We start from the raw sequence: 27,838 nt of genomic DNA, 5'->3' as shown, positions 1-27,838 counted from the left end.
GATTATACAACTCATTGAGGATACTATGCATGCAATTGTATGAACCAATATAAAATCTCTGATTGTATTTTAATTTGCATGGACAATCTTAAAGCACAGAAGAGTCTATTTGAATACTTCTTATTTAAAGAGCTGCAGCCCGAAATCTGATGGCTGTCTCATCTTTTGACTGCTATGCGTGACACTCAAATCACACAACATAAACTAAGGTGAATCAATACAATAAGAAAACATAGCATGTGTCCATGGAAGACACATTGATGAGGTTAGGGAGAATGTTGACCGGTTGACCAGAAAGCTGTGGAACGTTTTGAGAGTTGAAGCTGCTCGAATTGAGTGTCATCTCATTTCTTCCGATGGCCCTAAAAAGACACACCATCTGGCTCACTGAATGCAGGCATTGATGTCAATAGCCCCCACTCGCTTCCACTAACAACAAGCACACACTCCACCATAAAGAAGAAGAATGGCAGATCCCCCTCCATTGGGAATCTGCAACTCTCTGCATTCAATCATGGCTTTCACAAATAGCCAAATCCTACACACACTGTTGAAGAAACCTAATCTCCTCTCTAAATACTGAGGAATCTGAACAAAGACCAATAAGAAATTACATGATAACTCTTAGCAAGCTTAGCTTATCCTCCCACCTATGCTCTCATCTTTCTTCTTTTAGCAGGGGGGAGAGAAGCAGGTGAGACCCTTGACCCCATGTTGACCAGAGGGTTCTTCGACATAGCACCCTCTGCAACTCTTCGCATCAATCTGTAGCAGTTGCCAATCCCATCCTACGAAAACATGCACAGGCATCTCATGGCTTCTTCACAACACCACTCACCATTGGCTTAGAGTAAAGAACTTTTATCTTCAGCATGAAATATTAGCTTTGAGATTACCTCGGTTAGTCCAATGCACCATGACACTGCAATCCCTGCATCGATCAAAGCTAGATCTGCAACATCCTCAGCTGCACGAATAATGGCTGCTGCAGCAAGCGACGATGGGCAGTGACTCAAGAACTCGATATCTGAGACATTGCATGTTTCAGTCCGAGAAGAAGAAGAAGAAGAAGAAAAGAAGACATTGGGTGTTACCATGCAATGTTGCTAATATAATGCTCGAGGCACATGAAATCAAATACGTTGCAGATTTCCCTGATGGATCGAGTTTGCAGGCGAAAAAATCCATGTAAGTGAAGGGCGTTACAGATCGAAGCCTCCAATCCAAGGCGCCGAGCACAAGCAGCTCCATCCTTCGTATCGTTCGAGGCTCGAAGACGAACTCGGCGCCTTCAATCTAATCAACATCTCAAAGCTAAAGACGTACATGGAAGTGAAGACTGCAACAGTGATTAGAGGTCAAGTACCTGCAAATCCAAAAGGGTAGGCACTAATGTCTCCTCCATCTTTGCAGCCAGCGACAGGGAAGCCACTGATAAGAGTTGCAGAGCCCACACATTTTGCTGCAGCAACGGAATGCAACCAATCTCTTACGAGTCAAATGCAGGACATTTCCGTTATAGAAGCTCACAGCATTTCGACAACCATCCGATCACGATCGGACGGTGATGGGGAGTTCGGAACGGTGTGATCATCTTACCGGTAAACGGTGAGAAGCAAGGAACCGGTCCATGTAGTTGACGGCGAGGTACGACGTTAGATCTTGAAAACGGTAGTATGCACTCACCTGAAAAGAAACAAACGAAATGTTTGACGTCCGTCAGAGCGGAGGAGCGCAAGGTAGAAAAGACAGGCATCTGGGGTCTAACGTGCGCCGGCTGATTCCCACCTTGAGAATCCAGGCGACTGCCTCCCGGCGGGAGGTCGAGTCGAGCGAGTTGGACCGGAACCGAGCCGGGTAGTCGAACCCGGGCGTGTAGTCCGCCTCGCCCTCTATGAACCCGGCGATGGACTCGTCCGAGTCGTCCGGGAACTCGGCATCCCTGGATCGATCCGGCGAGTCGTCCGCCAGGTCGCTGGCGTCCTCGTCGCACAGCAGGTCGCTGCAGGAGCCCAAGTCTTTGTAGTGTGTGAGCTGCATGGTCTCTTAACATGAATCTTCATAGCTTCTCCATCCCCTTCCTCCACAGAGAGAGAGAGAGGGAGAGGGATGGTATTGTCTGAAATGGAACTCGGAGCACCATCCGTTGAGGTTATATTTATATGATACCAGAAAGATAAGTGGAGAGAGAAAAGAAGTGAGTGTGGCTTCTCACAGTGGTATGAGCATACTCTCTCTCTCTCTCTCTCTCTCTCTCTCTCTCTCTGCGCTTAAATGACTCATGTAACGCTGCGAAGTGTGGAAATAGGCACAAAGAATCGAGATAAGATAGCTTAATCTTTTCGATTTGTAACATGACGATGATGGACATGAAAGGAAGAATCTGTTGAGTTGGTCACATCAATTAGCAAGCATCCAAAACACCATCAGAGACCCTCATGCAGAGATCTACGGATCTAAAAATGTGACCCACAGACACTGTCACTTATCCAGCTTTATCTTCTCAAATCATAATGATCGGACCCGATCTGATTCCAATTATATAACGATAGAATGAGAGATGGAATTCTCATCAAATAACTTTTACCACTCCTCTCTACAAAGAATCATCAGAGCGTTCATGGTAAAGAAGGACAAGTGGCTACAATTGCTGGCAGAGGCAATGGTTTTGTGGTGCAAGTATCTAACACAACAGTTTCTACTGCCTTGGGCGAATGGTTGGATAGATGATAAACAACTCTGTGGTGTAAACAGCTTCAGGCAATGGTCAAACTGACAAAGCTAAGTCGTGTCTTATCAGTCTTTAATGCAGCAGACAAATCTCAGTTTTATATATGGGAATCAGACAAATCTTAGTTGCTTGTGGCTTGCCTTGAGATGCTGTCAGGCTTGAGGTACAAAGAAGCATGGGAGTCGTAATTTACAGGAGAGGAAAAGGAGAAGTCTGATCTCATCGTGTTATCTTTGCCTGCAGAAACACATTAAATATGTATACATAGACTGGAGACATCCCCTTCTCTTCCATCGTATTTAAGGGACCAATGATCATTATCTCATAGTAATAAGGACTTCCGTGAATCCAATACTCTCAAAATATAAGGAAAATAGATTATTGTGAATTAGAAGGAGTAATCAAGCTTATTTTTTAAATATCATGATAATTACTGTAGAATTCTGCCATGATGGTTGAGTGAATCATTGTCACTTCTTCCGGGCATGATGATTGTGTAAAATACTAATCCTAGTTCTACTTATATGTTGCATGTATAACTAAAATATGAATTATAACAAAAAAAGGATAATTTTAAAAGTAAAATATATTAATTTATTAAATAAAATAATAATAAAATTTATATAATGATTTTGATACTTGTATATAATAACATCTAATAATATATATATAATATATATCCAAAATTTATACACATAAAAATATTCATAAGTTATCGTCTATATTTGAGCATTAGTATAAACTCGCACGTGCTCACTTCGTATCCGTATCTATAAAATGATATCTATAATGAGTAATCACTTGGTTGGTATAAACCTCTATGGTTTTATTTAGGTAAGTATATATTATATCATGTATATAATATTTCGAAACCATCGATATAAGACATTCCTATTACTTCTTTAACAAGCATAACCATACTATATAGTATAATAAATAAGTAATTTTTTATTTTAAAATAATTTAAAATATTTATACGCACATATAAGAAACATAATATATACTTGGCCTCCTATACTCCTCCATATCATAACATATATATATATATATATATATGTGCATTCTTACACTACACATTATCCTGACCTATACGTGCATCTCCATATTGCAAGTCATAATATATACATGCGGTTTTAAACTATACGTCATAGTATATACAAGTACTCTTATATCACACATCATAATACATATATACATTTCTACACCATACGTTATAGTATATATGTGTATCGCACAGCGTAACAAATCCATGTACTCTCACACCACACTATAACTTTCTAGTTTTATTGAAATTAAAGAACATTGTCTTGAATGATTGATATTTTGTATTTGGTGCTCAATTTAAAATATATAATTAATTAAAATAAATATTTTCCTCAAATCAGCCCAAAGTTTATTTGGAATGTTTTGAGGTCCATGAGATTTGGTAAAATGGTTGAATTCTTTTATAGGACATGAGGTACCATAGTGGACCAAATGATTATAGTTTTTCATCATTTCTATGATAAGTGTATGTTTCATGGTGATTGGGTTAAAACTTTTTTTTTTAACTTTCTTAGATCTAAGACTCCTAAACTCAATAAGTGGTTTTTAACCAATATTATTCTGCAATATAAACTATAAGATTCTTCCTAAGTTCTTAACCAATTGTACAAAAAAATTTCTTCCTCAAATTATCTCCAAAATATTATCTATAAATCCAAGGATAAAAGTGCTGTTGATTAAAATTGATATTGAAAAAAATTATGATAAATTATCTTAGAAAGCATTCAGCCATGTTTTAGAACTCTTTCCTCAATTTCCCCAACTTATTTATATCATGGCTTAATATGTTTGTATCATTAATGATTTTAGACATAACTAGCCAAAATATTATCTATAACTCTTTCCTCAATTTTCCCAACCTATTTATCTCTTAGATTCAAACTTGTATATCATGGCTTAATATGTTTGTATCATTAATGATTTTAGACATAAGAGAGGTATTAAACAAGGGGAGCCTTTTTCCATTATATTTATATCATTGTTGTCCGAGTCGTAACTTAAATGCTAAATCATGTTCGTATGATGATGGACAATTATCTCTCATCAATTTGAAGCATAAATTTAATATTTATCATCTTACCTATGCTAATGATATTCTTCTCTTTTAGACCTACCAAGAAATTTTTTGGAACCAAATTTGAGACATTCCAAAGGTATGAGAATCTAAAAATATTAAGATATAATGTTAATAAATCTAAATTTTTTTATAGATTTACTAGAAAAAATATAAGAGATGAAATGTAGAGACAATTAAATATTAAAGAAGGAAATTTTTCTCGTATATACAAGGAGCATGATTGCTCCCCATAAAATGCCTATAGCTGATTTTGATCGCAAAATTTAATAAATTCAATAATAACTTATAATTGGAAGGATAATTGTCTATTCCAAGTTGGTAGGGCCTCTCTAATAAATTATGTCTTTCTAGCTATTATTGTTTATTTTCGTCTATGACTTGGATGCCTAAAGTATTTTTTTAATCAGGTTGAGAGAAATGTAAGACAATTTTTACGTCAAAAAGGTTGTAACTCTATCGGGATGACTTCTATACAATAACTTTCGATTTCCTAAATAATGATAGAGAAAATATGCTAGACGTTCTTCGTAACCAAATGAAAATAGAATCATGTGGTCAATATTATTTAGCTTGTTCTTGCAATATATGATAGTGAATCTATTATCGGCTAACATGTGATTACCACGTGAGATCCAAGTCATCATTATCTATGTGAGGAAGATTCAAAGCAAGAAAATAAAAATCTTCTTCTCATTTATCGTGATAAGAAAGACAATCACAAGCTTCATTCTTATCTAAGGTATAAAAAAATACTTTAAACCAGGACCTCATATTATTAACTAAAGCATTAGAGTGATGAAACTCCTTTCGACCTTGATCTTTGTGTATGTGATACCTCGAGAGCATAGTATTTTCATCTCCAGATGATGATATTTTCATTACAGGAGCTCAGTATTTCCGTCTAAGAGAAATCTTGAATATTCCTACAAACATGGGTTGGGATCATATCACGTTAGTTAACTAAGACGTCAATGATATTTTCCTCTAGTAGATAGTTTAGTTAATATTAAAATAAATAATGATATTAGAGGGATAGAAAGAGAATAAGAAATAGAGTAAAAGAATCTGAGTGATATATATTGGATAAAGCCTAAGCTTCTTAGTTGAGTTGGTATCCAGTCTAATGCATGTTAATCCTAATCAGTTTCACGTAAACTCATCATTATTATATAATTTAAAATTTTAAGACGGTGTGTGATTCTTTTGAACTGAGTGTGTAAATCTTCATCTCTCTCATAAATCCCAGTAATTACATTCATATATCTTTGCACATTACTCAATAAAAGGTTCATCCGAGGATATGATACTATTATATAGCAGAAGCAGAAAAAGAGGGAAAAGGAAAAGTCTTCTTCAGATTGCTCACAACAGCTCCTCTTGCTGGCCGCATGGCCGAAGCGTATTAGAGTAAGGGATCAACCTGGGGTAACACAATCCCAGGTTTCTGAGTTCTCCATCCTTCAAATCGTAGCTGTATGCCTTGTTAGTGATGGTGAAAACAAGTAGCACCGTCTTTGCCACCTCACACAGCATAACGGAGCTTACGAAGCATCTATTCTTGAGCCCCATCTCGGCCAAGCTTATCTCATTTGCCTTCACCCATCCTGTCGCACCGTCTCTCGCCTTCCTCAGCAGCCACAGAGTGAACCCACAAGAAAGCATGCGGTAATGGATCAGGCACAACGAGTTCCCCTCCCACTTAGCTATCTCAATTGTGTCGTCGCAGCAGATGGCTGCTTCTTTCGGTAGATGGATGATTTGTGTGCACTCCTCTCTCACATCGAAGGCGACGACGTACGGGTCAACCTTCGTGCGCGAACGCCAGTCTGATGCCCAGAATATAACATCTCCGCAGACCACCGGATGCTCGTAGTTTAGTTCCCTCGCTCCCAGGTTGAGCTCCTTGTCCATCGTCCATGCCCTAGTCGCTGAGTCGTAGACCCGGCAGTGGTGCAACAAGCTCCATTCCCAGGTCGGCGAGAGGTAGACCAGCTTGTAGTCTTCTGTCACCACGTCACTATCGTCCATGAACTTCACCGCGATGCCACCCATCAAACGCACGCCCGATGGGGTGGGGAGACGACACCGAGTTCTACGAGCTGGGTTGTAGACAAATATGCTACTAGCAGTAGCATCGGACGATCCCTCGTTCCCATGCAAGACGAAGATGAGGCCACCGGCAGACCCGAGGATTGTGGCGTTGCTATTCCTAAGAAATTCGAGGCTGCTTTTGGGCACGCCGGTGCAGGGGTCAACTTTGAGGAGGGATAGGTTGGTGCCATGATACTCGACTAAGAAGCCGGAGACGGTCGTGTTGTGGTACGACTGCAAAAGGTGGAAATGGTAGTCGAACGACAATTGGTGGAAGGTCTTGCAAACAGAGAGGAGCCTAACGAAGGTCTTCGCCGGGAGGTAGGAGAGGATCTCGGCAATCAAATCATCATGAAGGGGACATCTTTTCCGGAGCTTCTCCCGACCCACGAAGTCGATACTCCTGGTGTTCTTCAGCATATAAGCCATGGAAGGGAAGGTGGACTATGACTCTCCCTTTATGTAGAGTAAGAGGGAAGGATATTTGTAAAGCCAGAAAGATTTGGAATCTCATAGTACTAAGGTACCAAACTCCAAATATCCTTGTTTGAATGAGAGAAATGCTTTGAGGACCGAATGCCATGTTTAAGGAGGACACATTATATGGAAATGGGAGATTTTCCAGAAAAAAAAACTCTTTATTATTTTTTCATATTTTTCTAACAACACCCTTACTTACTCTAATTTCAAATATATCTTCACCTACTTAATTTTTTTTCTCCTTTTTCCTACCCCCAACAATAGTTTTTTTTTTTTCTATGTTACAGTGTTTTCTTAGTATTGCTGAAAACACAGTAACTTAGTATAAATTTATTTTATGAGGTTGATTCCTATACCTAGTAAAGGAATCATAAGTATTCATTCATATTTTTCAGTTTAGTTTTCCTATTTTATATTATTTTGTAATAGAGTTATAATATTTTTGAAAGCATGTTTAAAGACTGTATCCATATTGGAAAAACACTGTAACTCGTATAAAATTCAAACTATTTGAATGTTTATTTCTTAAATGGAGAACATTTAAGAAAATATATATTTTGAATATATATATATATATATATATATTTGTGTGTGTGTATATATATACATATACATATATGTATGTATACATACATACATATATATATATATATATATATATATATATATGTATATGTATATATGTATATATGTATATATATGTATATGTATATATGTATATGTATATATATATGTATATATATATATATGTATATATGTATATATATATGTATATATATATATATGTATATATGTATATATATATATATGTATATGTATATATGTATATATATATATATATGTATATATATATATATGTATATGTATATATATGTATATTTATATATATAAGTACATACAGACATACATACATACATATATAGTCTTAGGCTTGTTTCATCGAAAGATCATATATTTTCGCTACAAAATATGCTTAAAGTAAACATTAATGCATATGCATACTTAACAAACATTTCGTAGAACATTAAAAATAATATTTTTTAAAAATATCTACTTTAATTTTAAAAATTAATAAATATATTATTTGTTATATTTATGAAGCATAGACATCATAAATCATATTACTAGGTAAAGACAATAAATATATTTTATGTGTTTTTATTGATATGTTAGTTGTAATTTAATATAAGTAACTCTTGGACATACAGATTGGGTTCCAAAATTTTTCGTGGGTTATCCATCCACCAAAATATAAGTTTACTATGTCACCAAGAGATTTGGAAGTAGTAATTATCGTGACAAATGATTGATACCCAGGCCATTGCAAGTGTCATTCCTTTGAATTTGGTATCATAACCGTAACTGACCCAACCGGTTGAAGATGTTGTGGTGGCTACTCAAAGTAACTGACAGAAATCATAACCGTAAAGAAACTGACAAGAAATGTCAGTTAGTAACTGACCGAACCGTCCGAACTAATTCATAAGTAACTGACATTTCAGTTACTTAGTAGAAAATCTAATTCATAAGTAACTGACCGAAATCAAAACCGTAAAGTGTACCTATCGATCTCATAGGTACTGATTATGTTATATTTAATTCGCATGTAGCAAAAATATAGCTCCCAATCACATGAGAAAAGCCTTGTAGCTATGTAACTTTGTTAGCAGATTCGATGAAATTGTCAATTCATGGAACAATAAAACCAGATATGCTAATTCAGTAAGGCTTTTGACAACTGGACAAAGCTCTTTGGTTTGGTTATTATTTGGTACTTTTTTTTAACTATGAAAAAACAAATAAATGAAATATTAATTGAGTTGAGTGCAAATATTTATTAAGAGATGAAACCAAAAAGGTGACTAAATGCTTTTATACCTGTAAATATATAAAATGAATGCTTTTTTGGAAAAAATGTAATGGTCCCTCTAAGACGTATGAGAAATTGAAAGCCACAAGAGAACAATCTCTCAGAAGCCACGACAATCTTATTCGAGAGAAATCACTAAATAAAATAAAGTTTTATCCTTCACATTGCCTTTGACATCACAGGCTAAAATTGTGTTTTCCCAGTATAGTCGAACCTCTGACTGATCTACAAGATCAATTATAAATCAATCGAGACCGATGACATTAATTGGAACTTTTTAACAATTAATGATAGAAATTAAGCGAAGAAGATAGAAAGATAGAAATTGTAGAAGAAACTATGAAATGTATAAGATATAATTGCCTAATACATTTTGATAGTGAGTTCTTGACAGCCATTTATACACACTCAGTAGGGAGGTTATACACATTCAGCATGGAGGATTTTTCTCAACTGCTGAGAGATTTCCTCAACTGCCTTGAGGAAATCTTATCTGCTTATCATGCCCCCGCAAGATTGAGCTTCCATCGATGAGATGAAAATAGTTTACGGGCGAGAGGCTTTGTGAGTGAGTCGGCTAGTTGATCTGCTGTATGTACATGAGAAACTCGGAGTTGATGTCTGGCAACTTGATCTCGTACAAAATGGAAGTCGATGGCTATGTGTTTCATGCGGGAATGGAACACTGGATTGGCACATAAATAAGTAGCACCAATATTATCACAATATATTGTAGGAATAACCGTGGAGTTGACGTTGAGTTCCTTGAGCAAATTTGTGACCCAATTGAGTTCAGCAGCGGCGGTGGCGACGGCACGGTATTCAGCTTCAGTTGTAGATCGTGCAACCGTATTTTGTTTTTTAGAACTCCAACTGATTGGAGTAGCTCCAAGGAAGACAATGTATCCGGACGTAGATGTTCTATCATCAAAGTTCCCTGCCCAATCAGCATCAGCAAAGGCATGGAGATGGAGTGAAGTATTTTTGCGAAAAAAAATGCCATAATTAAGAGTCCCTTTAAGATACCGCAAAATTCGTTTGACCGCAGACCAATGCGTAGTAGATGGTCGATGCATGAATTGCGATAACTTATTGACGGCAAATGAAATATCTAGACGGGTGAGAGCCAAGTACTGTAAGGAGCCAAGGACTTGTCGATACTGAGTCGAATCTGTAGCAGGACTTCCATCACATAATTTAAGTGATTCACTGGTAGAGAGAGGAGTTGTAACCTCTTTCGCATCCTGCATGTTTGCCTTTGATAATAAATCTTGAATATACTTTCTTTGTGATAGGAAGAGACCTGAAGATGTAAATGTTGCTTCCACTCCCAGAAAGTAGCTTAAAGTTCCTAGATCTTTGAGGGAGAATCGATCGGCCAAGTGCTTTAGAAATGCCTGAGTCTTCAAAGGATCATTTCCTGTGACAATAATATCATCCACATATACTAAAAGATATATTATGCTTCCATTGTGCTGGCAAATGAATAACGAGGTATCAGACTTTGAATTGATGAAGCCAATTGAAGTCAAAAACGAGCCAAGCTCGTTATACCAAGCCCTTGGAGCTTGACGAAGTCCATAAATAGCTTTTTGAAGTTTGCAGACATGCCTCGGATATTGAGGATGAACAAAACCAGGAGGTTGTTGCATAAAGACATCTTCAGTAAGTGACCCCTGTAAAAAGGCATTGTTAACATCCAATTGTCGTATGTGCCAGCCCTTTGAGATAGCCAAACTCAGGATAAGACGGATTGTTGTGGGTTTAACAACGGGACTAAATGTCTCTGTGAAGTCGACACCAGGTCGTTGATGAAACCCTTTGGCGACTAGACGTGCTTTGTATCTGGCAATGGATCCGTCTGGGTTCCGCTTAATTCGAAAGATCCATTTATACCCGATGATATTTTGTGTGTGATGAAAGGGTACTAAGGTCCATGTAGAGTTATGGAGGAGAGCATCATATTCGTCACACATGGCTTTACGCCAGTGAGAAGATTTTTGAGCTTGAGTGATTGTAGTGGGTTCACTGGCCTCAGTGGAAGAATTTGTTATAGCATGTAAGTCAAGGACTTGACGTGGTTTGAAAATACCACTTTTGGAGCGTGTTGTCATTGGATGTCTAGGGGGGGTGGAAGTGGTAGATTGTGTTGGTGGTATAGCCAAGGGCGAGTCACTGTCATGGACCGGGTCAACCGTCGGCACAACAATGTCACTAGATCTAGGAGAAGGTAAAGCCAGTGGCAATGTTGCCGAGGGTATGACTTCATTAATAGGAGAAACTTGTGAGGAAGGGAGTGTAGGAATAGAGGGAGTGAGAAGCTGTTGAACTGGAGTAATAGTAGTATGTGAATCTTGAGAGTAAGGACTGGACGGTGTCATTGGAGGTTCGTGTGATGAGATCGGAGGGATATTCCAGTGATGTATGTTTATCGGAGTAGTTTGCATGGTAGGATTATTTTGAAAAGGAAAGACAGACTCCTCAAAGATAACATGACGTGATATAAAGACCTTTTTAGTTTGGGGTTCATAGCATCGAAAAGCATTATGTTCAAGAGAGTAGCCTATAAAAGTGCAAGGCTTAGATCGTGGTGTTAGTTTATGTGATGCATAGGGACGGAGCCATGGATAACATAAACAGCCAAAAACTCTAAGTTTATGAAGGTTTGGAAGTTTGTGGAATAATTTTTCAAATGGTGACTGGTATTGTAAGACTGGAGTGAGCATACGATTAATGAGATAAACTGCAGTTTGAAAAGCTACTGACCAAAAAGATGGTGGCATGGATGCTTGATGTAGAAGGGAGAGACCAGTTTCAACGATATGCCGATGTTTGCGTTCGGCAGAACCAACCAATTGGGGAGTATATGGGGGTGACTTGAGGTGTTGTATACCACAAGCAGAGAGACAGGATGTGAGGGCTTGATATTCGCCTCCACCATCAGAGTAAACTGTTTTAATGGAAGATTGAAAAAAATTCTCGACCAACTTTCGAAAGTTGGTAAATACAGTAGAAACATCAGACTTATGATGGAGAGGATATAACCATGTGTACTTAGTAAAATAATCTACAAAAATGACATAAAAACGAAACTTGTCAAAAGAAGGAATTGGGGCAGGGCCCCACACGTCGGTATAAATGATTTCAAACGGTTTAGAGCAAGAAATGGAGGTTGTCCCAAAAGGCAGTTTATGACTTTTATTGCAAAGACAAGCATCACAATGATTAATAGTGCTATTGATTTTCAAGGTAGGAAGAGAATAACGAGAAAGTAATTTTTGCTGAATAAAAGGGGAGGGATGACCAAGACGACGATGCCATACATCAACCGGAGCTGCGATTGAGGAGTGAGCAGTAGGAAGGGTAATTTGTGAAGTGGATGGCCACTCATAAATGTTGTCTTTGTTCTGGCCCTGGACCAAGGATGCCCCCGTGCTCAAATCCTTGACAATAAAAAAGTTAGGAAAGAATTCAATTGATGTATTATTTTGTTTACAGAATTGAGAAACGGAAATGAGGTTTCTTTTAATGTTAGGTGCACACAAAACATCATCGAGTGTAAAGGTTGTGGTAAGTGAACTAAGCGTTGAGGAACCAGAATGAGTAATAGGAATTCTTTTACCGTCACCGATGATGATATCTTCATTTCCGTCATAGTTATTGTGGATGGACAAGTTTTGAAGATCAGAGGTGATGTGATGAGAGGCACCCGAATCCACAATCCAATTAGGTTGAGTAGGAGTTGGAGTAGCCATGAAATTCGCCTGAGGCCACTGTGATGGAGTAGGGAGTCTGGGACGAGACCGACAGACTTTCGCGGAGTGTCCAACTTTATCACATAGTTGGCAAACAACTCGTTGGCGGCCTGTGAAGTCAGGACGCGACGGCTGAGTATTATGAAAGTTACCACCTTGATATGGGTAAGGAGGGTTTGGTCTGGGCCCCATAAGGCTAGGAGGCAGCTTAGCCAAATCGTTGTTGACGTGCTTATTGTACTGGTTGCTCTTCCTCTTGGATTTTTGATTGACCTGAGCTGTAATAGGTGGTTCGGGCAACTTATCATCACGCTTCAAGTACGTCTCATAGTCGATCAACTTATCATAAAGTTCTTCGAATGATATTGGTGAGTCACGTGCCCGAAGTGCTGCTGTCAGTTCTTTGTACTCGCCTCCTAAGCCATTGAGGGTATGGATTAGGACTTCTTCATCGCTGAGAGAATGACCTATCAAAGCTAAATCATCGATAATAACTTTGATATTTTGTAGATAATCAGCAATAGTACTTCCCTCTTGTTTCATTTTCATCAGATTGGAGAGAAGTCCGAGCATGCGAGTACGCGAGCGATTTGCCAAAGTTGTTTGTAATTTGCACCATGCTTCTGCAGCAGTCGTACATGAGGATATCAACGGGGCAATGGATCCAGCAACGGAAGCTTGAATAGCTTGGAGGATGAGGCGATCTTGACGTAACCATAGTTGGTGGGCTGGATTTGGCACTGGATTGGGTTCGCTTGGGATGTTGATCATTTCAGGTGGACACTGGAGAGAGCCATCAACGTAACCTAAGAGATCATAGCCAAATAAAAGATTAGAAAGTTGTGCCCGCCAAGATGCGTAATTGCCGCCTTTGGATAATTTGAAGGGAATGAGTGCTGCAGCATTGATGGTGATAAGACTTTGAGAAGTGCTCAGAGTCCCTGCAGAAATAGGGACAGGAATATCGGAAGAGGTAAATGAAGACATCTCAGATATTTTGTGGCGGGTCAAGTGATCTTTTATCTGCTTATCAATTAAATGGGATCAACAAGATTGATTTTTGAATTAGGGTGTTTTTGAATTAGAATCCAGAATGGAATTAATCTATTGTACTTAAACACACACACAAAGCCCTAAAATCCAATACTCTTCTATTCGAATTATGTTGCGGAATTTAATATCAAATATCATCAAAGAAAAACCATGCATCTTTATGTCATAGTTGCTAGAAAATCTAAGTTCAATTTGGATGAAGAATGTTTCCATCGGTGATCATTCTTAAGCCGATCTAAACAAGTGGAGTGCAAGAATCCCCGACCCGATCACAAGCACGAGTCTTGTTCTTATCAAGCATGAACAAGACGAACCGATCCGGACGGCGATGGGGCGCGGAAGAGGCGTACCTTGTGGGGCTCCGCTCCGCTCTCCGTCCAATGCTGTGCTCCAAGGATCCTTTCACATCCCTCATCACGAGGAACCCTTCAGCTACTAATCGCCGACAAGATCGCACGAGAAGGCGGATTGGATGGCGAGAGGGAAGGAATGGAGAGGCGGCGACGGTGGGGGAGGATTAAGCTGCCGACGAGGGGGAGAATCACTGTTGAGATTGGACGCCGTTGGTTGCCGATAATTGGGCCTTCCGGTCTGCTAAACCCAGTAAATGCTTACTCGGCTATCTTCTTCGACGTCCGTTAAAGCGACAACGGATGGCTCCGTGGCGGCCACGCTTCACTGCTCGTTAGCCACTCGTCGCTTCGAGCTGGCGGGCTCTGAGCCGTTGGTTTTCCAGCGGGCGATCTCAGCCGTCGGATGGAGAGCTAACGTTTCGCGTCCGAGATCGCGACTCTGGGTAGTGCCCCGTCATGCCATGTGGCCCAGCGCCGCATTCCGCAACAACTTTCGCCATCACGCTGCGTGAGGCAGTGAGCGACCGGGTTCTTGTCACCGTCAGTGGAGAAACATCCCCACCGCGGGGTTTCGCCATCAGGGGCCGTGAACGCACCGCGAGTGATTGCAACGCCAACTTGTCGAGCTATAAATGAAGCCCCCAGCCCTCACTTCTTGCTTCCCTCCCCCCTTCCGTTTCTCTCGCTAACTGCCTTCTCTCTTCTGTTTCTTCGCTTTGGTGTTGGGAGCGCGAGAACCGGGTAATAACCCCTAATTCTTGGTCGCTTCACTTCATGTTCTGCTCTTGGTAATCGATGATTTCGGTTCAAGAAGCGTAGATTCCAATCGATGTGTTCTAAAATGCGGTTTGTTTGGCAGGCAATCGGAGACTGAGGAGGAATTCGACGAGTTTCCAGGGATTCCGAGGTCGGCATGGCGGAAAACACTCGGAGATTCACAGTAGGTTACGCACTCGCTCCCAAGAAGCAGAAGAGCTTCATCCAGCCCTCGCTCGTCGACCTCTCACGCAAGCGGGGCGTCGATCTCGTTCCCATCGACACCACTCGGCCGCTCGCCGAACAGGGACCCTTTGATTGCCTGCTCCACAAGCTCCACGGCGAGGACTGGAAGGCCCAGCTTGACGGTTTCGCCACCAAGAACCCTGGCGTCCCCATCGTCGACCCTCCCCTCGCCATCACGCGCCTCCACACCCATTACCTTGTGATCGACATTAACTACTTCCATGGGTTTGCGAAAATGCCATCGTATGAGGGAGTTCTAACGGATTTCTTCTGGAACATCGTTCATGAGAAGGAAGGAAAAGAGGCCGGAGGCTCCGCCACCGGCAACGACGACAAAGAAGCGTAAGCGTTCGGTTGGCAGTCACCGCAAGGTGACAGAAGATACGGAGACAGTTGAATGATGCCTTGACGATGATCCGACCATTGGCTGCAATAAGTAGGTTGAGCAAGAATTAGTTCATTTTGGTTCTTACATTGACGATGTACATCCTTCATTCTGTGGCAAGAATTAGTCACATCTGCTGCTAACATGCGTCTTCTGGACAATTACAAGTGTATACTCTGAGGTTACATTGACGATGTCCAGCTCGGAGACGACCTGGAGCATCGAGATGCGGTTGTGGAGGCGCGTGATGGCGAGGGGAGGGTCGACGATGGGGACGCCAGGGTTCTTGGTGGCGAAACCGTCAAGCTGGGCCTTCCAGTCCTCGCCGTGGAGCTTGTGGAGCACGCAATCAAAGGGTCCCTGTTCGGCGAGCGGCCGAGTGGTGTCGATGGGAACGAGATCTACGCCCCGCTTGCGTGAGAGGTCGACGAGCGAGGGCTGGATGAAGCTCTTCTGCTTCTTGGGAGCGAGTGCGTAACCTACTGTGAGTCTCCGAGTGTTTTCCGCCATGCCGACCTCGGAATCCCTGGAAACTCGTCGAATTCCTCCTCATTCTCCGATTGCCTGCCAAACAAACCGCATTTTAGAACACATCGATTGGAATCTACGCTTCTTGAACCGAAATCATCTAAGATCTTGACTTGTCATTACCTTAGGGATCCAATTATAAGTCTAGCATCTAAGACGCATAACAGAACAGAGGTTAAAACAAATCCATGCATCTTCACTTAAGTTCCAGGTTAATTTACCTCTAACTATGTATATGCATTGGTAGCCAGTTGTCTCTTCATGGATTATTTGCTTGCGCTATGCGGGTTGAACTATTTTTTAGGAATTTATTGATGATGGTTACTTCTACTATTTTATTGCGTCTTTTAAGGAATTGGAATTTTATTCTTACTATATTTTTTGTAATGTATTTGCAGCTATTGTACTTCGAGCAGGAAGAAAATGGTGGACTCAGTCTTGCATTACAAGTAAGCATATCATGTTGGTGAATTTATTAACAATAGTATATTGCCTCTTGTTAATTTTCTTTTGTTGTATCGACTGTTTGATTAGTTCTAAAAGAGATCATATGCAACCATGTGGAGAGTTCAACATAGCATTCTTTTTCTTTTACTTTATCATCTCTGTTATTTGTGTCCTTTATCTTTGTCTGGCATCCAATATGTTTCAGTTGTCTCCTCCAATCACCGGTACATATTTTTTAGCTCAAACTTTTGTTGTTTATGCTTTTTATTATCAAAATCTGTTGCTTTAACAGAGAAAGCAGATGCCCTTGTGTGATATCTGGTGTACGAAAGAACAATATCTTACTTCCTACTTGTTTATGTGTAGCTCCATGATTTACAAAGGACAGCATGTTGCATGAGGTTCCTACCTATGCGGGCTTGGGGAGAGTCATGTATTTAACTTGACCTTAGCAAGTGATAGTTACCAATTATTATGTTGGATGCAGCCTGGATGAGAGAAATAAATCCTAATATGGATCAGTGTCCATCAGCTTAAATTAATAATATTTGCTTGTACTGAAATCAACTGCTGCATTATCTCTAATATGGAGTTTCAGAGTTTTGATTAATGTAACCGATATGAAAACTATATTAATCTTTTGACTATTGGTTTGATTTTAAACCAATCCCAAATACCTAATCTGTATTGGTTGATCCTGATCTCAATATTTTAGAGCTTGAGGTATGCAAATTGTGAGGTTCTCAGAAGTTCCAACATTTCCTCTTGCAGATAGTATATATTGTGGATCAGCTAATAATTGTTTAAAATTGAAAAAATTGTGTTGCAACTATTTCCTCCCTCTGTAATTCTCCTCGGATTCTTGCCAACTTGTTATCATTTCCTTAATTGTGTGGTTTATATTTTAGGTGATCACATTTAGCTTGTGATATATTCATCTGACAACCAGACTGGTGCAGGAAGACAGCACTAAAACCGGAAGGGTTACTTCTGCTGGAATGTTCTTTCTTTGCTTTCCTGTGTATCGGTTTGATCAAAGCCATTCGGTGAGGTTAACTGGTTTAAATTCTGTGCAAGTGACTCTGTAACCAAACAAGGTGATTGTTACTGAATGATGCACTTTTTATTTGGTTACCTATGTTTCTTACCTCCAGATAGCGATTGCTAAAGATCCTGATGCTAAATTCTTCAAGAAATTGGATGGGTTTCAAGCATGTGAAGTAAATGAACTGAAAGCAGGCACCCATGTATTTGCTGTCTACGGTAAGTTGTATATTTACAAATATATTTGACTGACTTCTTAACATAGAGCTTTGTAGCTTATATCTTACATATTCTTGTTGAATAAAATTTTTAAGGTGACAACTTCTTCAAAAGTGTAAACTACACAATAGAAGTTATGTGTGCCGAACAGTTTTCAGCTGAAAAGGAGAAACTGCGGGATGTGGAGGCAAAGATATTAACCAAAAGGGCTGAGTTGTCTAAGTTTGAGACAGAATATAGAGAGGTTTGTGTGCATCTCCTGGATGGTGCTACTATAGTGACTTACTTTTGGTGACATTTGCTCATCCGAGTCTGCTTCTCTATGCTGAGATTGACAGGTGTTGGCCCGATTCACAGAGATGACCAACAAGTATGCACAGGAAATGCAAGCAGTGAGTTCACCATTTGACACTGCTGAGCAAAGCCCCATTTCTTAACTGCTTATATTATGATCTAAATATGTTATTATTTTCTGCTACAGATCGATGAGCTGCTCAAGGAAAGGAACACTATTCATGCCTCCTACACCACCATTTCACCTTTAAAAAGAAACTCAAGTAGCAGCAAGATCAGCAGTCCCTTCAATGGGTCCAAAAGTGACGAAGAGTGCCCAACTATAGAAAAGAAGCCGAAGGATGAAAAGAAGTCTAGGGACCGGACAAGGCGGAAGAAGTGGTTTAAGATTCACTTGAAGGTGGACAAAAGGAAGGCGTGTTGATTACATGGTGAGCAACTGTTTTAAGTTATGTCAATGTCCATTGTCCCACTTCGATTCCATGACTTTGTGCTTAGTTTTCCTTATCCTTTTCTCGGTGTTGTGTAGGTTTTATCTTTCAGAGTATCCCAAACATTATCGAGGATCCATACCAGAAGCCTCCCAAAGACATATTTTGTTCTAATCTTATTTCTCTTTTGCTCTCTCATCATTTGTTTGCCCACAGATTATCAATGTTCAAACTGATGGGGATAAAAAGAGGAATAACCTTTGTATAGGAACAAATACTAGAAGACCAAAATACGCAGCGGAATAAAATGGAAACACAATCAAACAGAACACCAAGATATACGTGGAAAACCCTTTCAATGTGAAGGGTAAAAATCACGGGGCAAACTAGAGATAATCCACTATGAGAATAATGAATATACAAATCTCAATCTCTTGCCCAAAACCCTAGCAACAACCACAAGAGAATAACTGGGATATAATGATCACGTCATTGCCCACAATATCTAAAACCTCCCCAAGTAATCACAGCAAGAGTCTACTGTAGATTTGATCTAACCTGAGATGAGAACACTGCTAGATGATTGTGAACAGTCTCTCTGCGTTGTCCTTGTCTTCTTCCCTTTCTTTCTCTTCCTTTTCTGCCTTGATCTCCTTCTTCTCTTTGGAATCTCGTGGTCTCAAAGATCTGTCTTGTTGCTGCCTTTTTATAGCCTTAATCTGTCTCTAAAACGCAGCCACCACACCCTCCTAATCTTAATTAGGGTTAGGTTAAGAGAGGGTGTGGGCTGTGGGCTGATAAAGCCCACATGGGCTGAATATGGGCCATCAGCCCAACAACCTCCCCCTTCAGCCCATAAGGGAGGCTGTCCCATGACTCCTCAATGTGAAGCCATGCCGACCACCTGTCGGCATATCTCCTGTCTTTCTTTTGGTAAGGTCTTCGTTAACATGTCTGCTCCGTTGTCATCTGTATGAATTTTCTGAAGCTGCAACTGCTTCTCTTCAAATACATTTCGAATCCAGTGGTATCTGACATCTATATGCTTTGACTTGGAATGAAACATTGGGTTCTTACACAAATGGATGGCACTCTGGCTGTCACAATGCATCACATAATTTTCTTGTTTCAACCCCAATTCTTGTAAGAATTCTTTCATCCATAACATTTCTTTGCATACCTCTGTAGCAGCAATATATTCTGCTTCTGTGGTGGAGAGAGCAATACACCTTTGTAACATGGATTGCCATGACACAGCTCCCCCTGCAAAAGTAAGTACATAACCTGAAGTAGACTTCCTCGTATCTATATCTCTGGCCATATCTGCATCTGTGTAACCTGTCAACACAGGTGGTCCACCTCCAAAGCTTAAACAAACCTTAGAGCTCCCTCTGAGATATCTAAAAATCCACTTCACCGCTGCCCAGTGCTCTTTGCCTGGATTTGCAAGAAATCTACTAGTAACACCCACTACATATGCGATGTCTGGCCTCGTACATACCATTGCATACATTAAACTTCCAACTGCTGAAGCATAAGGAACCTTTTGCATTTTCTCCTTCTCCTCATCACTTGACGGACTCTGTTCTGAGCACAACTTGAAGTGACCTGCAAGAGGAGAACCAACTGGCTTAGCATTGCTCATACTGAATCTTTCCAATACCTTCTCGATGTATTTCTCCTGTGACAACCAAATCTTCTTGTTTTTCCTGTCACGAGAAATCTGCATGCCTAGTATTTGCTTTGCTGGCCCCATGTCCTTCATTGCAAAAGACTCACTCATTTCCTTCTTCAACCTGTCAATTTTAGACATATCTTTCCCAAGAATAAGCATGTCATCAACATAAAGTAAGAGAATAATAAAATCCTCACCAAACCATTTGATGTACACACAATGATCTGAAGCCGTTCTTTTGTATCCATTTTCTGTTATAAATGAATCAAACTTTCTGTACCACTGTCTTGGAGCTTGCTTTAGCCCATACAAGCTCTTCTTCAACTTGCAGACAAAATTATCTTTACCTTTGACTTTGAAGCCTTCTGGTTGCTCCATATAAATTTCCTCCTCCAAATCACCATGAAGGAAAGCTGTCTTCACATCTAACTGCTCAACCTCCAAGTCCTGGCTAGCAGCAATACCAAGAGCAACACGAATAGAAGACATTTTAACAACAGGAGAAAATATCTCTTCAAAGTCAATACCTTTCTTTTGACCAAAGCCTTTCACAACCAATCTAGCTTTGTACTTTGGTTGAGAACAATATTCTTGAGTCTTCAACCTAAAAACCCACTTGTTCTTCAAGGCCTTCATTCCATTTGGTAGCAGCACCAAATCATAAGTGTGGTTCTTCTGAAGAGCATCCATCTCTTCCTACATAGCAGCTAACCACTTCTCTTTCTGCTCACTCTCAACTGCTTCCTGGTAACTCTCTGGTTCACCTGCATCAGTAAGCATCACGCATCACATACTCATCTGTAGAGTATCTTCTGGAAGGTTGACGTTGTCTAGAAGATCTTCTCAACTGAGGTTCTGCGGGAACTTGCTCTCCTACTTCTTCTTGCTCAACATGTCCTACAGGTAGATCAATATCAGGTTCTACACCATCTTCCTGCATATCTCCCCCATCACCCTGATATACTGGAGGAGTAACTGGGTCACAATCTGCTAATCCTTCTGCAGAAGTCTTGGCTGGTGCCTTCTTCTTCAAATCCTCAAAGGTTTGATCCTCAAAGAAGATCACATCTCTGCTCCTGAACACCTTCTGCTTTTCTGGATCCCAAAGCCTGTAACCAAACTGATCATGTGAGTAACCAAGAAAAATACATTCTTTAGACTTACCATCCAGCTTGGACCTCTCATTATCTGGAACATATGCAAATGCACGACAACCAAACACTTTCAAATGCCTGTAGGAAACATCTTTCCCTGACCATACATGCTCTGCAACATCACCATCTAGGGCTGTACATGGTGATAAGTTGATCACATCAACTGCAGTCCTCAAAGCCTCATCCCAAAACCTTTTGGGTAGCTTGGCCTGTGAAAGCATACATCTGATCTTTTCCATGATGGTGCGGTTCATCCTCTCTGCAATTGCATTATGCTGAGGTGTACCAGGAACTGTCATCTCATGTTGGATTCCATGTGACCTGCAATAGTCATTAAACAATCCTGTATACTCACCACCATTATCTGATCTTATGCATTTCAATTTTCTTTCTGTCTCCCTTTCAACCCTGGCATGAAACTCTTTAAAGACATTAATAACCTGATCTTTGGTCTTCAAAGCATAGGCCCAAACTTTCCTAGAAAAATCATCTATAAAAGTGACAAAATAAAGTGCACCACTTATACCAAGAACATCAACAGATCCACCAAGAGTTTTTGTCCTCAAAGGACCACATACATCTGTATAAACACGGTCTAAGGCATGCATTTTTCTAGACAAAGCAGCACTAGCAAATGAAACTCTATGTTGTTTACCAGCTAAACAATCAATATAAGGGTTCAGATGTATACCTCTGAGATCTGGTAATACCTCTCTCTTGGAAAGAGTTTGCAGCCCCTTCTCGCTCATGTGTCCCAATCGCCTATGCCACAACTCCATACTGAAGTCTTTCTCTGTAGCATTTAACTGCTCACCATAAGCTTTAGCCTGCAACCTGTACAAAGTATGACATTTCTTTCCATTAGCTATAACAAGAGAACCCTTACTGAGTTTCCATTGCCCTCTGTGAAATCTGCTTTCATAGTCTTCATCATCTAGTCTTCCAACTGAAATTAAATTCAGCCTCAAGTCAACCACATGTCTCACATCCTTAAGTACCAACTTGCAGCCAAGGTTGGTCTTTAAATGGATATCACCCATGCTAATTATGTCTGCTGTGCCATAGTTGCCCATCTTGACAACACCAAAGTTTCCAGACCTGTATGTAGCAAAAAACTCCCTCCGAGGTGTAGCATGATAAGAAGCACCTGTGTCAATCACCCACTCAAGATCCTGACACACACAAGAAAAAATATCATCAGAAGGAGACAAAATCAAATAATCACCACCCTGCACTGTAGCTGTAGTATTATCCTTTGATTCTGTAGACTCCACTTCTTTTCCCTTTTTCTTGTTCTTCTTAGGTTGCTTACATTGGTTCTTGTAATGTCCTTTCTCACCACAGTTATAGCAAACAATATCTTTTCTTGATCTTGACTTGCTCCTACCCATACGTGAACTGCTTCTGGACTTTGACCTTCCTCTGTTCTCTGAGATAAGTGACTGTGAATCATTCTGAGATGTTGCTGAACTCTTTCTTCTCAACTCCTCATTCAACAAACTGCTTGTTACTTGACTCATAGTGGCAATACCATCTGGCGCAGAATTACTGAGGGAAACCACCAGTGTCTCCCAACTTTCTGGTAATGAACTGAGAAGTAACAATGCCTGCAACTCATCATCAAGAGACATTTTCATAGAGGATAACTGGTTAATAATACTCTGCATTTCATTCAAATGCTCAGCAATAGAAGCACCCTCTCTATATTTTAGGTTCACAAGTTTTCTGATCAAAAAAGCTTTGTTGCCAGCTGTTTTTCTTTCATAGAGACTTTCCAATTTTTTCCAAAGAGAATATGCAGAAATTTCAGTAGAAACATGGTGAAAGACACTATCATCAAGCCACTGTCTAATAAACCCAATTGTTTTTCGATCTAACCTCTTCCACTCATCATCTGTCATAGTTGTAGGTTTTGCACTATCCCCCTGCAAAGGTCCATACAAATCTTTGCAATACAAGAGATCTTCCATTCTTGGTTTCCATATCATCCAATTATTTCCATTTAAACTAATCATGCGAGAAATATTACTGGCCTCCATGTTCAAATACAAAAATTAAATCACCAAAACCCCGCTCTGATACCAGTTGATGGGGATAAAAAGAGGAATAACCTTTGTATAGGAACAAATACTAGAAGACCAAAATACGCAGCGGAATAAAATGGAAACACAATCAAACAGAACACCAAGATATACGTGGAAAACCCCTTCAATGTGAAGGGTAAAAACCACGGGGCAAACTAGAGATAATCCACTATGAGAATAATGAATATACAAATCTCAATCTCTTGCCCAAAACCCTAGCAATAACCACAAGAGAATAACTGGGATACAAGGATCACGTCACTGCCCACAATATCTAAAACCTCCCCAAGTAATCACAGCAAGAGTCTACTGTAGATTTGATCTAACCTGAGATGAGAACACTGCTAGATGATTGTGAACAGTCTCTCTGCGTTGTCCTTGTCTTCTTCCCTTTCTTTCTCTTCCTTTTCTGCCTTGATCTCCTTCTTCTATTTGGAATCCCGTGACCTCAAAGATCTGTCTTGTTGCTGCCTTTTTATAGCCTTAATCTGCCTCTAAAACGCAGCCACCACACCCCCTAATCTTAATTAGGGTTAGATTAAGAGAGGGTGTGGACTGTGGGCTGAATATGGGCCATCAGCCCAACACAAACAGCCAAGTATCCAAGCAATCTAGATTAATGTTCATGATTAGTCTTCTGGGCTCTCTTGCAGCTTTAGAATGGAGCAGTAGTGCCTTTATGTACATAAGGGACTTCTTTTATTTTGTAGCCCACGTCAAATCAAATTCTTTTACTTTTTTAAGAGTATCGTGGTAAGATGACACATCATTTATGATTATTTCCCGTTTCATGATCCGCGATGGTAATGCAATAAGTCATGTTGAAAATTGAGGATACAATTGACACGACCTTTGCTCGGCCAACATTACAGAGTGATTGATTCGAATCAATACATTGAAGCAAAAAGAATCACTCGGCTCTCACGTGCAGCACTGCCGGTCTTAATCCAACGGCCAGCGTTGCTGCGTGAGATCATTCGGGAGGTCACAGCGTAGGGCCCACGATGTCCTCCAATCCCATCTCTTCCCGTTTAGGAGAGGAATCGACGGCGGGTGGGAAATACCAAAACTGCTCGTTCGTTCCACGACAGCAGACTCCCCCCGTAACCGCACACGTGGGGCCCTTTTACTTATTATAGTGTCATACCGTTGGTGATCGAGGTAATTTTGACAATGTGTGGGGGCATAATAGTATTTTGATTCATTGCGAAGGAAAGACGTCGGTGTCGTCGCGGGCTAATTAAGGAATCATCTTTTACGATGACGTACGCGGATCCTCTCCAATTAAACTTTCGATTGGTGTCATCCAATTCGTGCACCGGAACCGTCCGGTGACATGGACCGCGCCTTTAAGCATGTGGGTCCATCCGTCATTTTGAATGTGAGCGGTACGATCACGATCCGATGCTATCTCACCATTCATTGAGATATCTTTGTTGCTCAAAGACAGCGCCGGGGCAGTTCGACAAGGAACGAGAGAGGAGGACGGAGCCCTACGATGGCTTTACCTTCTCGTGCGATCGGATGATGAGCCCTGAACTCCGATCTCATCTCCGAATTCTGTTTCCGCCCGCTAGATCGCAACGAGGAGGGCGGAGGAGCGATGGAGAAATGCGGGGGAGATGGAGAAGCGGTGGCGGGTGCGATCCCCGGGATGAACGGGAGTGCGCCGCCGCCGTTCCTCAGCAAGACGTACGACATGGTGGATGATCTGGCGACCGACGCGATCGTTTCGTGGGGAGCCGGGAATAACAGCTTCGTGGTGTGGAACACGCCGGACTTCGCTCGGCATCTCCTGCCCAAGTACTTCAAGCACAGCAATTTCTCTAGCTTCGTTCGGCAGCTTAATACCTACGTAACGCCCTTCCGTCCTCTGTTTACTTTGATTAATATATGTTTGATTCACGTTATTCTGTCATTTCCAATCCAATTTTTCGGTAGTTGCAGTTCCTCGTTTCAATCGGTGAGGGTCGATGGATAATACCTAGGGACATGGTAGGACAAAAGAATCCCAAACATTGGTGCCATTAGAGGTTGATCGCAAGACATTGTCCTCTAAATTAGGAAAAGCATAGTAGATTAATCTTCAAACCCGTCCGGCATCGACGATATCCTGTGACCTCTGTCACTTTGAAGTCATGAAAATGATCGAGAGTGTCGATGATGAGCTAGGTAATGGTTCTAGTTCTATACAGAGTTTGAACTTTTGATGCATAGGAATTGTTACGGAGTTTTCTCACTAAAATTCTACTACATTTTGTTTGATTAAGTGATTGTTTCATGAAAGTCAAAATTGGTCCAAAACAACAGTTCTAAATTTAGAGCTACAACCTACAAGAGTGGTAGAACTCAGAATGAAAACTAGAAGAAAGAAACAAAGAAGAGTATTTAGCAGAAATTGACGTGAGAGATGGATAATTGCTTTGTCTTTTATGCAATAAGGCTACAAATAGTTTGATGAACTAATCTGTGATGCCAACTCTTGGAAGGCCAATTCTCTTGGAGAATTCCATGATAGGAGGGCCATTTCCTTTTACTTCTTTTCTTCTAAATAAACAATTAAGTCCCATGATTGGTATCAAGAGACAGTTTTCATAATAGCTTTAGCTTTAGCCATGAATTGACTCTGTTTGAAGTATTAAACCGGAGCTTCTTTGTATGGAATCTTTACCTTCAAGATTGAGATTCTTCACTCGTATATGACTTTATTAATCCTAACTTGGTCGAAGAACATGTGTGCTTGTTGAGGTGAAAGATGTCAAACAAGTGCTTGGCTGAAGAGGGATTTATGTGCAGGGTTTCAAGAAAGTTGATCCTGATCGCTGGGAGTTCGCAAATGAGGGATTTCTAAGAGGTCAAAAGCAACTCTTGAAGGCTATAAACAGGCGGAAACCATGTCAGTCACATGCCCGTAGCCAACCAGAGCAGACTCCACCACAGAATTCTTCTGTTGCGGCATGTGTCGAGGTAGGCAAGTTTGGGTTGGAGGAAGACATCGAGGGGCTAAAAAGAGACAAGAATGTACTCGAGCAGGAGCTCGTCAGGCTGCGGCAACAGCAGCTAGCCGCGGATGATCAATTAGAGACATTTGTCAAACGCCTTCAGGGCATGGAACAACGGCAACAGCAAATGACGTCGTTCCTGGCGAAGGCCATGCGGAACCCTGCCTTCTTTACACAGTTTTTGCAGCAGAGTGATGGAAACTTACGCATACATGGAGTTAACAAAAAGCGAAGGCTTCCAAACCAAGGTGGTCGGATAGTGAAGTATCAGTCACTGATCAACGAAGCAGCCAGAGCAATGCTGAGGCAGATACTCAAGATGAACACATCTCCTAGGATAGAATCTTCGGCCAATTCCGATGATCTTTCGAGACAGAACATCCAGTCTTTGTATGAAGCATTTGAAAGTACTTCTCGTGTTACACTGTCGGAGGTCCCTTCAGATTCTAGAGTTTCATACGTGCCTGCCAGCTCTGGTTTTGATCAGTCTTCTGCAGCAGTAGCAAAAACGATGGAAACAGGTGAACTGACCGGCATAGGAGTGTTATCGGACATTGCTCCTTCTCCTACTGATTTAAGCATTTCCGATTTGTCCGAGCTACTTGGAGTTGAGAATCCGGCAGTGCCTGTGCCTATCGAGATAGATGACTTTTCGGCACATACTGATATTAACTTTCCTGATGATGAAGAGAAACTCCCCGGCATAGTTGATGCATTTTGGGAGCAGTTCTTCACGCCTAGCTCTCTGTCAGGTGACACAGACGATGTCCAGTCCAGCATACAGGAGATTGAGAAAAGCACAGAGGGGGGATTACCGAACAACTCCCAACACATGGATCATCTTACAGAACAGATGGAGCTTCTTTCATCAAACATCATGATTTAGTATAGTATTTACGTATCTCAGGGCTACTGCAACCTTGGATAGGATAGATACCACATACGATTCGTCATCATACGACATCTGTTCTACCTGTTGTCAAGTAATTCTTTGAGATGCTACCATCTTCCATTAAAACCTAAAAGCAGTTGTGACCCTAATATCCTGCAGTTGCTTGCTGATTGAGAATCTCCAAAAGGAAGTTACATGATTGGAAGTCCGAAGCAGAGCACAACAA

At 40.7% G+C, this 27,838-nt stretch overlaps 4 protein-coding genes across 4 annotated transcripts; 2 read left to right on the top strand and 2 right to left on the bottom strand.

The window, feature by feature from the left end:
- Positions 1 to 106: 106 nt before the first annotated feature.
- LOC103978037 (cyclin-D2-1-like) lies at positions 107 to 2,104 on the bottom strand. Its single transcript, XM_009393742.3, has 6 exons — positions 1,789 to 2,104; positions 1,600 to 1,686; positions 1,367 to 1,462; positions 1,095 to 1,296; positions 897 to 1,027; positions 107 to 788 (listed from the first exon to the last, which is right to left on the bottom strand). The coding sequence occupies exons 1-6, from the start codon at positions 2,038 to 2,040 to the stop codon at positions 651 to 653; spliced, it is 906 nt and encodes a 301-aa protein (XP_009392017.2). The 5' UTR covers positions 2,041 to 2,104; the 3' UTR covers positions 107 to 650.
- Positions 2,105 to 6,215: 4,111 nt separating this feature from the next.
- On the bottom strand, positions 6,216 to 7,373 carry LOC135633857 (uncharacterized). The gene has a single exon (XM_065143810.1). The coding sequence runs from the start codon at positions 7,371 to 7,373 to the stop codon at positions 6,216 to 6,218; it is 1,158 nt and encodes a 385-aa protein (XP_064999882.1).
- A 9,368-nt stretch (positions 7,374 to 16,741) lies between these two features.
- On the top strand, positions 16,742 to 19,041 carry LOC135633565 (chaperone protein dnaJ 16-like). Its single transcript, XM_065143163.1, has 7 exons — positions 16,742 to 16,819; positions 17,777 to 17,863; positions 17,972 to 18,080; positions 18,176 to 18,324; positions 18,419 to 18,472; positions 18,562 to 18,805; positions 18,904 to 19,041. Exons 1-6 carry the CDS (start codon positions 16,757 to 16,759, stop codon positions 18,796 to 18,798), a joined length of 699 nt encoding a protein of 232 aa, XP_064999235.1. The 5' UTR covers positions 16,742 to 16,756; the 3' UTR covers positions 18,799 to 18,805; positions 18,904 to 19,041.
- Positions 19,042 to 24,891: 5,850 nt separating this feature from the next.
- LOC135632768 (heat stress transcription factor A-1-like) lies at positions 24,892 to 27,838 on the top strand. The gene is made up of 2 exons (XM_065141533.1): positions 24,892 to 25,573; positions 26,515 to 27,838. Exons 1-2 carry the CDS (start codon positions 25,322 to 25,324, stop codon positions 27,604 to 27,606), a joined length of 1,344 nt encoding a protein of 447 aa, XP_064997605.1. The 5' UTR covers positions 24,892 to 25,321; the 3' UTR covers positions 27,607 to 27,838.

This window comes from Musa acuminata, chromosome BXJ3-3, assembly GCF_036884655.1.
Source record: "Musa acuminata AAA Group cultivar baxijiao chromosome BXJ3-3, Cavendish_Baxijiao_AAA, whole genome shotgun sequence".
Lineage (NCBI taxonomy): Eukaryota > Viridiplantae > Streptophyta > Magnoliopsida > Zingiberales > Musaceae > Musa > Musa acuminata.
The sequence above is the reverse complement of the archived record's forward strand: the minus strand, read 5'-3'. Positions and strand labels throughout refer to the sequence as shown.

What these genes read in the sequence shown, in the direction of transcription:
- LOC103978037 (XM_009393742.3), bottom strand. Translation starts at nt 2,040, where the DNA reads ATGCAGCTCACACACTACAAAGACTTGGGCTCCTGCAGCGACCTGCTG. An exon ending in TTGCTTCTCACCGTTTACCG is followed by an intron (nt 1,463 to 1,599) that starts GTAAGATGATCA and finishes CCGTTGCTGCAG; the next exon opens with CAAAATGTGTGGGCTCTGCA. An exon ending in TATATTAGCAACATTGCATG is followed by an intron (nt 1,028 to 1,094) that starts GTAACACCCAAT and finishes GCAATGTCTCAG; the next exon opens with ATATCGAGTTCTTGAGTCAC.
- LOC135633857 (XM_065143810.1), bottom strand. Translation starts at nt 7,373, where the DNA reads ATGGCTTATATGCTGAAGAACACCAGGAGTATCGACTTCGTGGGTCGG.
- LOC135633565 (XM_065143163.1), top strand. Translation starts at nt 16,757, where the DNA reads ATGTATTTGCAGCTATTGTACTTCGAGCAGGAAGAAAATGGTGGACTC. An exon ending in CCATGTATTTGCTGTCTACG is followed by an intron (nt 18,081 to 18,175) that starts GTAAGTTGTATA and finishes AAAATTTTTAAG; the next exon opens with GTGACAACTTCTTCAAAAGT. An exon ending in TTGAGACAGAATATAGAGAG is followed by an intron (nt 18,325 to 18,418) that starts GTTTGTGTGCAT and finishes TGAGATTGACAG; the next exon opens with GTGTTGGCCCGATTCACAGA.
- LOC135632768 (XM_065141533.1), top strand. Translation starts at nt 25,322, where the DNA reads ATGGAGAAATGCGGGGGAGATGGAGAAGCGGTGGCGGGTGCGATCCCC. An exon ending in TTCGGCAGCTTAATACCTAC is followed by an intron (nt 25,574 to 26,514) that starts GTAACGCCCTTC and finishes ATTTATGTGCAG; the next exon opens with GGTTTCAAGAAAGTTGATCC.